General features: G+C 45.1%; 1 protein-coding gene across 1 annotated transcript in view; it reads left to right on the top strand.

Annotated features, from left to right (window-relative positions):
• The first annotated feature begins 26 nt into the window (after positions 1-26).
• The window catches only part of l2hgdh (L-2-hydroxyglutarate dehydrogenase), a 41,410-nt gene continuing 26,867 nt past the window's right edge, over positions 27-14,569 (top strand). The window contains 1 exon segment of the mRNA XM_052485609.1: positions 27-252. Coding sequence (XP_052341569.1) covers positions 164-252 — 89 coding nt within the window. The 5' untranslated portion in view covers positions 27-163.

Here is a 14,569-nt window from a genome sequence, read left to right as displayed (position 1 = left end):
AAGGGGCCGAGCTTCGCGTCAAGCAAGGAATTTGATTATGACTTCCATTGCAAGAGAAACCTTGTGGACAACTGCTGTTTAAAACATATTCACACACTATGTGTGCACGGCGATTGATGTTACTGTCAAAGCGAGTATAGGTTGCTATTCAATCTCTGTCGAAATGATACGGACACTAAACAGCGCGTCATTTGCTGCCTTATTTGCAACGGTGCCAAAGTCCGCGACATGCAGAACAGCTAGAATACACAGGTGAGTGGAGAGACACGGGCGAGTGTTTGTGCAGAGGTGGGAAAGTACCAAATTGTCTAGCCTAGGCAACTGCTAGTGGGCTTTATGGATCTCCACTAACGAGACTATGATCTGGGCTTGATGTGCACAGCCGGTATGTTCGCCGGCGACAGGTTCTATATTTAAGTTTAATTAAATAAAGATTGACTGCCTTTTTTAAAAGAACAACGAATCCATTTGAAAACGGCATATGTGGCATCGATATGAGTCGGAGACAGTTATTCGATTGTCAAAGTTGACTATAAAGTGGAAATAGGACAACTTTGGTCATAAAGTCAGTCTCGTCTAAAAACGGAGTTTGGAACATCCGTGCGTCACAACGTAAATGAAGGCTGTGTTTTGATTTGATAATGTACATTTGCCCACTAACATGGAGTGACCAGCTGCAGTGATTGGTCTCTATACACTAGAGTCCCACAGTGGAGGTGTCATAATTACCCATAAAACCTAGCGGTCAAACAGGGAAATGGTTCCAATCGGTTTTCCACAATTCATTTTTCCCCGTTGTGAGTTTTAGAAATACTTAAAATAAGGGGTGTTTCGTGTAGGTTTACCCTGGACGTGACGTTTTGATAACCTTGTACATCTCTCTCGGACAAGGTGACTTTAATCGAATGCAAGACTACAAATCCCTGCAAGCTCCTGACACCTTTGCAAACAGTAAGGCTGTCTACAACGACGACAAAAAAAATATTGGTCAACGGAAAGTCGTCAGTTCTTTCGACCAATCGATAGACACACCCTATGTGTTTTAATAAAATCAACAAAACGAATTGAGCTTGTCTGACTCTTACGTTTTGATGAAATAAGACAAATGCCTCAAGAAGGTGCCAGAGATAACCAGAAGAGAGAGCTACATTAACCTGATCCAACTATTCTCCTCCTACTCCTACTTCCTGCTGACATCCGCAGATGTGCCATTCCTCTCCTGAAGTTGCCGGTATAAAAGGCAACACGAGGAGTCAGCAACCTTTCTCATGTTGAATGCCAATTACTTACAATTTCTACCAATCTGCGTGCCAGTTATGGTTTTCATCAAATCGAATAAAATGTCATTGGTCACATGCGATGTTATTGCCGGTGTAACGAAATGCTTGCATTCCGAGCTCCAACAGTGCAGTAATGTATAACAATTCACAACAATACACACACATCTAAAGTAAAATAATGGAATTAAGAAATATATAAATATTAGGACGAGCAACGTCAATGTCAGAGTGGCATTGACAATAATACCATGTGGTAACCGGCTAGTGATGGCTATTTAATAGTCTGATGGCCTTCAGATTGAAGCTTTTGTCCAATCTCTCTGTCCCAGCTTTGAGGCACCTGTACTGACCTCACCTTTTGGATGGTAACGGGGTGAACAGGCCGTGGCTCGGGTGGTTGATGTCCTTGATTATCTTTTTAGCATTCCTGTGGCATCGGGTGCTGTAGGTGTCCTGGGGGGCAGGCAGTATGCTCCAGGCGATGCGCTGGGCAGACCACACCAGCCATTGGAGAGACGTGTGGTTGCGGGCGGTGCAGTTGCCGTACCAGGTGGTGATTACAGCCCGACAGGATGCTCTCAATTGTTAATCTGTCTGTAAAAGGTTGTGAGGGTCTTTGGTGTGCTCGAGCTGAATTTCTTCAGCCTCCTGAGGTTGAAGAGGCTCTGTTGCGCCTCCTTCACCACACTGTCTGTGTGGGTGGACCATTTTAAATGGTCAGTGGCGTGTACGCCGAGGAAGCGTTCCACCTGCTCCACGGCGGCCCCATCGAAGCCTACCACTGTTGTGTCGTCTACAAACTTGATGATTGAGTTGGAGGCGTGTCATGGGTGAACAGGGAGTACAGGAGTGGGCTGAGCACGCACCTTTGTGGGGCCTCTGTGTTGAGGATCAGCAAAGTGGGAGGTGTTGTTTCTGACCTTCACCAACTGGGGGGGCCTGTGGCCTGTCAGGAAGTCCAGGGCCCTGAGCTTAATGATGAGCTTGGAGGGTACTATGGTGTTAAATGCTGAGCTGTAGTCAATGAACAGCATTCTTACATAGGTATTCCTCTTGTTCAGATGGGATAGGGCAGTGTGCAGTGCGATTGCATCGTCTGTGGATCTATTGGGGCGGTAATCAAGCTGAAGGGTCTAGGGTGTGATAAGGTAGAGGTGATATGCTCCTTATCTAGCCTCTCAAAGCACTTCATGATGACAGAAGTGAGTGCTACGGGGCAATAGTCATTTAGTTCAGTTACCTTTGCTTTCTTGGGTACAGGAACAATGGTGGACATCTTGAAGCAAGTGCGGACAGCAGACTGGGACAGGGAGAGATTGAATATGTCCGTAAACACTCCAGCCAGCTGGTCTGCGCATGCTCTGAGGACGCGGCTAGGGATCCCGTCTGGGCTACTCGCTTAAAATGTCTTGTTCACGACGGCCACAGAGAACGAGAGCCCACAGTCCTTGGGACTGTAGACCCTGCCACATACGTCTCATGTCTGAGCTGTTGAATTGCGACACCACTATGTCTCTGTACTGACATTTTGCCTGTTCTTTTGCCTTAAGAAGGGAATAACTACACTGTTTGTATGCAACCATGTTCCTAGTCACCTTGCCATGGTACTACTGGTGATATATGTAATGGGAATTGATATGACTAACAATCAAACAATTAAAATCAAATGTTTTTTGTCACATACGCCCAATACAACAAGTGTAGACCTTACAGTGAAATGCTACCTTTCAAGCCCTTAACCAACAATGCAGTTTTAAGAAAAATGGGTATCAAGTAAAAAAAAATAGATAAGTAACAAATAATTAAAGAGCAGCAGTAAAATAACAATAGGGAGGCTCTATAAATCAAATGTTTTTGCCGAGCAGTTGCCATACCAGGCGGTGATGCAACCTGTCAGGATGCTCTCGACCAGCTGTAGAACCTTTTGAGCTTCTGAGGACCCATGCCAAATCTTTTCAGTCTCCTGAGGGGGAATAGGTGTTGTCGTGCCCTCTTTATGACTGTCTTAGTGTGTTTGGACCATGATAGTTTATTGTTGATGTGTACACTGAGGAACTTTACTAACAACGTGCCACTGACTGAGTAAATCCAGAGTGTCTATGTATGGGGATGACTCATCACTAAACAAGTCAGCTACTACAGCGACTGAAATGACAAATGCTTACAGTTGCAGTTAGTTTCAGAGTGGGTGGCAAGGAATAAGTTAGCCTGAATATTTCTAAAACTAAAAGCATTGCATTTGTAACAAATCATTCACTAAACCCTAAACCTCAACTAAATCTTGTAATGAATAATGTGTAAATTGAGCAAGTTGAGGAGACTAAACTGCTCGGAGTAACCCTGGATTGTAAGCTGTCATGGTCAAAACATATTGATGCAACAGTAGCTAAGATGGGGAGAAGTCTGTCTATAATAAAGCACTGCTCTGCCTTAACAACACTAACAACAAAGCAGGTTCTACAGGCCCCAGTTTCTACCTTAACAGCACTATCAACAAGGCAGATCCTACAGGCCCTAGTTTCTACCTTCTTAACAACACTATCAACAAGGCAGGTCCTACAGGCTCTAGTTTCTACCTTAACAACACTGTCAACAAGGCAGATCCTACAGGCCCTAGTTTCTCAACAAGGCAGGTTCTCAGGCCCTTGTCTAACAACACTATCAACAAGGCAGGTTCTACAGGCCCTAGTGTCTACCTTCTTAACAACACTGTCAACAAGGCAGGTCCTACAGGCCCTAGTTTCTACCTTCTTAACAACACTATCAACAAGGCAGGTCCTACAGGCCCTAGTTTCTACCTTCTTAACAACACTATCAACAAGGCAGGTCCTACAGGCCCTAGTTTCTACCTTCTTAACAACACTATCAACAAGGCAGGTCCTACAGGCCCTAGTTTCTACCTTCTTAACAACACTGTCAACAAGGCAGGTCCTACAGTTTCTACCTTCTATCAACAACACTGTCACCTTAACAAGGCAGGTCCTACAGGCCCTAGTTTTGTGGATTTAGGAAAATTGCAATTGGCTCAGAACAGGACAGCACGGCTGGCCCTTGGATGTACACAGAGAGCTAATATTAATAATATGCATGTCAATCTCTCCTGGCTGAAAGAGGAGGAGAGATTGACTTCATCACTACTTGTATTTGTGAGAGGTATTGACATGTTGAACGCACGAGCTGTCTGTCTGAACTACGGGGCACACAGCTCAGACACCCATACATACCCCACAAGACATGCCACGAGGTCTCTTCACAGTCCCAAGGTCCAGAACAGACTATGGGAAGCTCACAGTACTACAGAAGAACCATGACAACATGGAACTCTATTCCACATCAAGTAACTGACGCAAGCAGTAAAATTAGATTAAAAAAAAAACGGATCAAAAACACCTTCTGGAACGGCGGGGACTGTGAAGCAACACGGAGACAGAGACAGAGACAGAGACAGAGACAGAGACAGAGACGTGGATTTAGTACTGTAGATAGGTGGTGGAATAGGGACCTGAGGGCGCACAGGGTTGCAAAGGGTCGGAATTGTTTGTGTGACGTTAAGCACTGGAATTTGGGGAATTTTGCTTAAATAACCTTTTTTTTGTGGGATACACAAGGCAATTCTAGGTCTTGTGGCATATTTTGGTTAAACTATCCCCCAATTCAATGGAATTGCAACCCTCTGCATGCACAGTGTATTCTTCCATCACATACACAGCTGATTCTCAAGATCTTGCTCACTAATGAGATGCTGTTGAGGCCAAACTACTACACTGTCTGAACCAGGACTACATGCTTTCTGGTAAGTTTTGATTACAATACTGGGTGGGTGAATATATTTTATATGACATACATGATTTTTTGTTAGTAAATAGTAGCCTACAGCAAACTGTGTTTAAATCTAACTTGTTAACAATTTATGCTAATTCGTTTTTGCTACCATGTGAGTTTTAGCTTGCCTGAGCCTGCTGAGTGTTGATTCACCTGCTTCCATACATGTTTCATTTAAAACATGTATCTTACAAAGGAGTTGTTTAATCTAACTGCTTAGCTATTTATCTGTACATGGAATTCTATTTATTGTTTTTGTTTACTCATTTATTTCCCTAATCTTTACAGGAAAAGGCCACGGTACTGTCTGATGTGTGGAGATTCCACTGCAGCTAATGTAGAAGGAAATACTGTGTACATTTGCAAATACTGTGCCAAATAATATGTGAAGAATGCAACAAAGATGCAGAATCATCTGGCCAAGTGCATAAAGTTCCCTCAGCGCTCACAACAAGCAAACTCTGACAAAAGACCCTCTACTTCTATTCGAGGTGAAAATTATAAATCAGCCACCTTATCGATAGCAACAGCTCATGGTCCTCCTGGAATCAGAAGTTTTTTTGACTCAAAGGAGGAACGCAGTCAGAGAAATGCTGATAAATGTACTGCTCGAGCTGTGTATTGGTGCTCTGTGAGCACCTCTGACGCTCACAGGCAATGTGTATTGGAAGAGATTTCTGAATGTTCTTCGCCCAGCATACACCCCGCCAACCAAACATGCTTTATCTATACGATGTGGAGTTCAGAGTTCAAGTGAAGGTCAAGCAAATCATAGAGAAAGAAAGCAGACTGTATTGAAATCATCTCCGATGGGTGGTCGAGTGTTCATGGACAAGGAATAATTAACTACATCTCCACCACTCAACCAGGATTCTACAAGAGCACAGACACAAGGGACAACAGACACACCGGTCTCTACATTGCAGATGAGCTGAAGGCAGTCATCAGTGACCTTGGACCACAGAAGGTATTTGCACTGGTGACAGACAATGCTGCGAACACGAAGGCTGCTTGGTCTAAAGTGGGAGGAGTCCTACCCTCACATCACACCCATTGGCTGTGCTGCTTATGCATTAAATCTGCTCTTCAAGGACATCATGACACTGAAAACAATGGATACACTCTACAAGAGAGCCAAGGGAATGGTTAGGTAGGTGAAGGGTCATCAAGTTATAGCAGCAATCTACCTCACCAAGCAAAGTGAGAAGAATAAGAGCACCACATTGAAGCTACCCAGCAACACCTGTTGGGGTGGTGTTGTCATCATGTTTGACAGTCTCCTGGAGGGGAAGGAGTCTCTCCAAGAAATGGACAGCACCATCAAGAGCATCCTCCTGGATGATGTATTTTGGGAGAGAGTGGTAAGTAGCCTGAAACCTATAGCAGTACCCATTTCACAGATTGTGGGAGACAATGCCACCCTGTCTGACGTTCAGACTCTGCTTGCAGATGTAAGAGAATAAATCCATACTGCCCTGCCCATTTCACTGTTGCTCCAAGCAGAGGAAAGTTCTGAAATGCATCAAAAAGTGTGAAGACTTCTGCCTGAAGTCCATACACGCCACAGCGTACATGTTGGACCCCATGTCTGCTGGCAAGACCATCCTGTCTGGTTCAGAGATCAAGGCCTATGGTGTCATCACTACCGTGTCTCACCACCTTGGCCTGGATGAGGGCAAGGTTCTTGGCAGTCTGGCGAAGTACACTTCCAAGCAAGGGCTTTGGGATGGAGAAGCAATATGGCAGTCGTGCCAACATGTCTCATCAGCCACCTGGTGGAAGGTACTTTGTGGATCTGAGGCTCTTTCCCTTGTTGCCTCCAACTTCCTCCAAATCCCACCAACATCAGCTGACTCAGAGTGCAACTGGTCCTTGTTTGGGAACACACACACCAAAGCACGCAACAGGCTGACCAATACAAGGGTTGAAAAATTGGTGGCCAACCAGGGCAAATTTGAGGCTTTTTGAGCGTGACAACGGGCCATCCTCAATAAGGTTGGACAGTGAAGATGAGACCTCAGAGTCTGATGTTCACGAGGTGGCCATTGAGGAGGTCCAGGGAGAAGACATGGTAGACTGAGAGGAAACAACCAAATCTTTAGTTTCTAGACTATCATTTTACAGATTTAAGTTGAAAACATGTTTGGGGAGATGCGATGGATCATTGGGGATCATTCAATATTCCCTTTCTTTTGTTTTTCAGTGAAATCATCCCATGTGAAGAGTCAACTCATTTAATTAAAGTTTAATTTACTTCCGGCGCCGACAGAGATGGCCGCCTCGCTTCGCGTTCCTAGGAAACTATGCAGTTTTTTGTTTTTTTTACGTGTTATTTCTTACATTAGTACCCCAGGTCATCTTAGGTTTCATTACATACGGTCGAGAAGAACTACTGAATATAAGATCAGCGTCAACTCACCATCAGTACGACCAAGAATATGTTTTTCGCGACGCGGATCCTGTGTTCTGCCTTACAAACAGGACAACGGAATGGATCCCATGCAGCGACCCCAAAGAGAACCGACTCCGAAAAAGAGGGAAACGAGGCGGTCTTCTGGTCAGACTCCGGAGACGGGCACACCGTGCACCACTCCCTAGCATTCTTCTTGCCAATGTCCAGTCTCTTGACAACAAGGTTGATGAAATCCGAGCAAGGGTAGCATTCCAGAGGGACATCAGAGACTGTAACGTTCTTTGCTTCACGGAAACATGGCTCACTGGAGAGACGCTATCCGAGGCGGTGCAGCCAACTGGTTTCTCCACTCATCGTGCCGACAGAAACAAACATCTTTCTGGTAAGAAGAGGGGCGGGGGCGTATCCCTTATGGCTAACGAGACATGGTGTGAAACATACAGGAAGAAACATACAGGAACTCAAATCCTTCTGTTCACCTGATTTAGAATTCCTCACAAATGTAGACCGCATTATCTTCCAAGAGAATTCTCTTTGATTATAATCACAGCCGTATATATCCCCCCCCCAAGCAGACGCATTCATTTAGTTGATCCCTGCCTACAGACAGAAACTAAAACAAGAGGCTCCCACGCTGAGGTCTGTCCAACGCTGGTCCGACCAAACTGACTCCACACTCCAAGACTGCTTCCATCACGTGGACTGGGATATGTTTCGTATTGCGTCAGATAACAATATTGACGAATACGCTGATTCGGTGTGCGAGTTCATTAGAAGTTGAAGATGTCGTTTACGATTAAAACATTCCCTAACCAGAAACCGTGGATTGATGGCAGCATTCGCGTGAAACTGAAAGCGCGAACCACTGCTTTTAATCAGGGCAAGGTGTCTGGTAACATGACCGAATACAAACAGTGCAGCTATTCCCTCCGCAAGGCTATCAAACAAGCTAAGCGTCAGTATAGAGACAAAGTAGAATCTCAATTCAACGGCTCAGACACAAGAGGCATGTGGCAGGGTCTACAGTCAATCACGGACTACAAGAAGAAATCCAGCCCAGTCCAGGATGTCTTGGTCCCAGGCAGACTAAATAACTTTTTTGCCCGCTTTGAGGACAATACAGTGCCACTGACACGGCCTGCAACGAAAACATGCGGTCTCTCCTTCACTGCAGCCGAGGTGAGTAAGACATTTAAACGTGTTAACCCTCGCAAGGCTGCAGGCCCAGACTGCATCCCCAGCCGCGCCCTCAGAGCATGCGCAGACCAGCTGGCCGGTGTGTTTACGGACATATTCAATCAATCCCTATACCAGTCTGCTGTTCCCACATGCTTCAAGAGGGCCACCATTGTTCCTGTTCCCAAGAAAGCTAAGGTAACTGAGCTAAACGACTACCGCCCCGTAGCACTCACTTCCGTCATCATGAAGTGCTTTGAGAGACTAGTCAAGGACCATATCACCTCCACCCTACCTGACACCCTAGACCCACTCCAATTTGCTTACCGCCCAAATAGGTCCACAGACGATGCAATCTCAACCACACTGCACACTGCCCTAACCCATCTGGACAAGAGGAATACCTATGTGAGAATGCTGTTCATCGACTACAGCTCTGCATTCAACACCATAGTACCCTCCAAGCTCGTCATCAAGCTCGAGACCCTGGGTCTCGACCCCGCCCTGTGCAACTGGGTACTGGACTTCCTGACGGGCCGCCCCCAGGTGGTGAGGGTAGGCAACAACATCTCCTCCCCGCTGATCCTCAACACTGGGGCCCCACAAGGGTGTGTTCTGAGCCCTCTCCTGTACTCCCTGTTCACCCACGACTGCGTGGCCACGCACGCCTCCAACTCAATCATCAAGTTTGCGGACGACACAACAGTGGTAGGCTTGATTACCAACAACGACGAGACGGCCTACAGGGAGGAGGTGAGGGCCCTCGGAGTGTGGTGTCAGGAAAATAACCTCACACTCAACGTCAACAAAACTAAGTAGATGATTGTGGACTTCAGGAAACAGCAGAGGGAACACCCCCTATCCACATCGATGGAACAGTAGTGGAGAGGGTAGCAAGTTTTAAGTTCCTCGGCATACACATCACAGACAAACTGAATTGGTCCACTCACACAGACAGCATCGTGAAGAATGCGCAGCAGCGCCTCTTCATCCTCAGGAGGCTGAAGAAATTCGGCTTGTCACCAAAAGCACTCACAAACTTCTACAGATGGACAATCGAGAGCATCCTGGCAGGCTGTATCACCGCCTGGAACGGCAACTGCTCCGCCCTCAACCGTAAGGCTCTCCAGAGGGTAGTGAGGTCTGCACAATGCATCACCGGGGGCAAACTACCTGCCCTCCAGGACACCTACACCACCCGACGTTACAGGAAGGCCATAAAGATCATCAAGGACATCAACCACCCGAGCCACTGCCTGTTCACCCCGCTATCATCCAGAAGGCGAGGTCAGTACAGGTGCATCAAAGCTGGGACCGAGAGACTGAAAAACAGCTTCTATTCAAGGCCATCAGACTGTTAAACAGCCACCACGAACATTGAGTGGCTGCTGCCAACACACTGACTCAACTCCAGCCACTTTAATAATGGGAATTGATGGGAAATTATGTAAATATATCACTAGCCACTTTAAACAATGCTACCTTATATAATGTTACTTACCCTACATTATTCATCTCATATGCATACGTATATACTGTACTCTATATCATCGACTGCATCCTTATGTAATACATGTATCACTAGCCACTTTAACTATGCCACTTTGTTTACATACTCATCTCATATGTATATACTGTACTCGATACCATCTACTGTATCTTGCCTATGCTGCTCTGTCTCCATATGATATGGTAAATATATCCAATGCAAAAAAAATCTACATTTTAAGTGGTATTAATATTCATTTGCAAATATTCCTGTTAATTCCCATAGTCCCGTTAGTTCTCACTGAATGTTGTCGTGTTGTGAGCCATGACCAGCCTTTCAAAGCACTTCATGGCTACAGATGGGAGCGCTACTGAGCTGTAGTCATTTAGGCAGGTTACCTCCTTGTGCCCAAGAACACTATGGTGGTCTGATTGAAGCATGTTGGTATTACAGACTCAGACAGAGAGAGGTTGAAAATGTCTGTAAAGACACTTGCCAGTTGATCAGCGCATGCGTGGAGTACACGTCCTGATAATCCATCTGGCCCTGCGGCCTTGTGAATGTTGACCTGTTTAAAGGTCTTACTCACATCGGCTGCGGAGAGCGTGATCACAGTCGTCTGGAACAGCTGATTCTCTCATGCATGTTTCAGTGTTACTTGCCTCGAAGCGAGCATAGAAGTAATTTAGCTCGTCTGGTAGGCTTGTCACTGTGCAGCTCGCGGCTGTGCTTCCCTTTGTAGTCGGTAATAGTTTGCAAGTCCTGCCGCATCCGACGAGCGTCGGTGCCAGTGCAATACGATTCAATCTTAGTCCTGTATTGACCCTTGCCTGATGGTTCGTCGGAGGGCATAGCGGGATTTCTTATAAGCTTCTGGGTTAGAGTCCTGCTCCTTGAAAGCGGCAGCTCTACCCATTAACTCAGTGCAGATGTTGCCTGTAATCCATGGCTTCTGGTTGGGGTATGTACGTACAGTCATTGTGGGGAAGACCTCATCGATGCACTTATTTATGAAGTTGGTGACTGATGTGGTGTACTCCTCAATGCCATCGGAAGAATCCCGCAACATATTCCAGTTTGTGATAGCAAAACATTCCTGTAGTTTAGCATCTGCTTCATCTGACCACTTTTTTATAGACAGTCTCTGGTGCTTCCTGCTTTATTTTGGCTTGGAAGCAGGAATCAGGAGGATAGAATTATGGTCAGATTTGCCAAATGGAGGGCAAGGGAGAGCTTTGTATGTATCTGTGTGTGGAGTAAAGGTGGTCTAGAGTTTAAAAAAAATAAAAATCCCGTCTGGTTGCACATTTAACCTGCTGGTAGAAATTTGGTAAAATGGATTTAAGTTTCCCTGCATTAAAGTCCCCGGCCACAAGAAGCGCCGCATTTGGAGGAGCATTTTCTGGTTTGCTGATGGCCGTATACAGCTCATTGAGTGCGGTCTTCATGCCAGCATCGGTTTGTGGTGATAAATAGACAGCTATGAAGAATATAGATAAACTCTCTTGGTAAATATGGTCTACAGCTTATCATGAGATACTCTACCTCAGGTGAGCAAAACTGACACTTCCTTAAACTTTGTGCACCAGCTGTTGTTTACAAATATACAAAGACCTCCACCCCTTGTCTTACCAGGCCGCTGTTCTATCCTGCCAAAAAAGCGTAAAACCCGCCAGCTGTATGTTATTCATGTTGTCGTTCAGCCACGACTCGGTGAAACATAATATATTACAGTTTTGAATGTCCCGTTTGTAGAATATACGTGCTCATAGTTTGTTTTATTTTATTATCCAATGATTTGTACATTGGCTAATAGTACTGATGGCAGAGGCAGATTACCCACTCGCCGTCTGATGCTTACAAGGCACCCAGACCTACGTCCCCGATATCTGTCTCTTTATCCTGTGAATGACGGGGATGTGGGCCTTGTCGGGTTTCTGAAGTAAATCCTTTGCGTTTGACTCGTTAAAGAAATGTTTTTCCTCCGACACATCGGTGCTTCCGGGTTAAGCGGGCGGGCGGGCGGGTTTTAAGAAGCTTGTTTCGGAGGACGCGTGACTCAACCTTCGCCTCCTGAGTTCGTTGGGTTGCAGCGATGAAACAAGACCGTAATTGGTGAGAAATTGATTAATTAATAATATCGGTATAAGCTTTGTTTTACTATTGACAGTTACAGCTGATTTCAGGATTGTATATCGATCCGCTCTCAAATATTTGTATTAATTTCAGTCTCTGAATTGAACTTTCCGCTGTCAGCTCCTGATATTAGGGCAGAAAAACTACAATCTGTCTCCTGAATGAACCTAGTGCGCATGTACACCCGTCTATATCCAGTCCCCAAGCTCCTCGTTTTCCCTGGCTAAACTATGCTAGTTTACATCCTCATTGTCAAACTTCATAAATACTGCACCCTCAACTTCAACTCCTTTTGCTAGTTATACTATCATGTAAAACTAAGACATTTGCTGGAAATAAATGTACAATTATTTATTGTTTTGTTGAATAGTCGTGTCGTAAGACAACGGTGGCGAAGGATATCATTTGCTACTTAACGCGGATCCAGTGTCAGTTTTGAGATCCATTTGGCGTCGGGTTCGCTCGACATTTCTGGCTGGTCTTGGAACTGTAACAACGGGCAGCTTCTCCCCACTTGGCTCAATGGGATATGTAGTGATTTTTACCAACACAACCAGATATGTACAGTCTTGTACCCTTTTAACCTTTAAAAAAAGAGATGTCATATTTGTTGTTTTTTAAAATCTGACTTTATCAGTATAATGAGTAACCCAGGAATGTCACGAGAAAATAGGAACTCTACAGGAGTGCCAATGGCTACAATGAATCACTAATTTACTTCCGGGTACTACGGATCCACTCCACGGCGCTCCTGAATAGCATGGAACCACAACTAGTATCCACGTCTGTAACTTCAGGAATACTGTCACCTTGAAGTGACTTAGTGTCTGACTAGTATGAATACGAAGTGATGACTTCTTTATGGACCTTTTTATTACGATGTTAGGTAAAGGTAGGATTCTGTTTCTAACTGGATAGTTCCTCGATTCGATGAGGATGTCCTGGATGAGCCTGATGGTAGAAACTATTTGAAAGTGGTGTACTAATGAACAGTGTCCTGGATGACACTAAGCGTTAATGGACTACTAATGATGACTGACTACTATGAACCCTCCCTGTCTCTTAATGCTGACTACTATGAACCCTCACCTGTCTCTTAATGCTGACTACTAATGAACCCTCACCTGTCTCTTAATGCTGACTACTAATGAACCCTCACCTGTCCTTAATGCTGACTAAAGCTGACTGACTAATGAACCCCACCTGTCTCTTAATGCTGACTACTAATGAACCCTCACCTGTCTCTTAATGCTGACTACTAATGAACCCTCACCTGTCCCTTAAAGCTGACTACTAATGAACCCTCACCTGTCTCTTAATGCTGACTACTAATGAACCCTCACCTGTCTCTTAAAGCTGACTACTAATGAACCCTCACCTGTCTCTTAATGCTGGCTACTAATGAACCCTCACCTGTCTCTTAAAGCTGACTACTAATGAACCCTCACTACTACTACTAATGAACCCTCACCTGTCTCTTAATGCTGACTACTAATGAACCCTCACCTGTCCCTTAAAGCTGACTAATGAACCCCCACCTGTCTCTTAATGCTGACTACTAATGAACCCCTCACCTGTCCCTTAAAGCTGACTACTAATGAACCCTCACCTGTCTCTTAATGCTGACTACTAATGAACCCTCACCTGTCTCTTAAAGCTGACTACTAATGAACCCTCACCTGTCTCTTAATGCTGACTACTAATGAACCCTCACCTGTCTCTTAATGCTGACTACTAATGAACCCTCACCTGTCTCTTAAAGCTGATTACTAATGAACCCTCACCTGTCTCTTAAAGCTGACTACTAATGCCCTGATTACTAATGAACCCTCACCTGTCTCTTAATGCTGACTACTAATGAACCCTCACCTGTCTCTTAATGCTGACTAATGAACCCTCACCTGTCCCTTAAAGCTGACTAATGAACCCTCACCTGTCCCTTAAAGCTGACTAATGAACCCTCACCTGTCCCTTAAAGCTGACTACTGAACCCCCACCTGTCTCTTAATGCTGACTACTAATGAACCCTCACCTGTCTCTTAATGCTGACTACTAATGAACCCTCACCTGTCTCTTAATGCTGACTACTAATGAACCCTCACCTGTCTCTTAATGCTGACTACTAATGCACCCTCACCTGTCTCTTAATGCTGACTACTAATGAACCCTCACCTGTCTCTTAATGCTGACTACTAATGAACCCTCACCTGTCTCTGACTAATGAACCCCACCTGTCTCTTAATGCTGACTACT

Source organism: Oncorhynchus keta, chromosome 29 (genome assembly GCF_023373465.1).
Source record: "Oncorhynchus keta strain PuntledgeMale-10-30-2019 chromosome 29, Oket_V2, whole genome shotgun sequence".
Lineage (NCBI taxonomy): Eukaryota > Metazoa > Chordata > Actinopteri > Salmoniformes > Salmonidae > Oncorhynchus > Oncorhynchus keta.
Note: the sequence above shows the minus strand (reverse complement) of the source record. Positions and strands in the feature narration are given on the sequence as shown.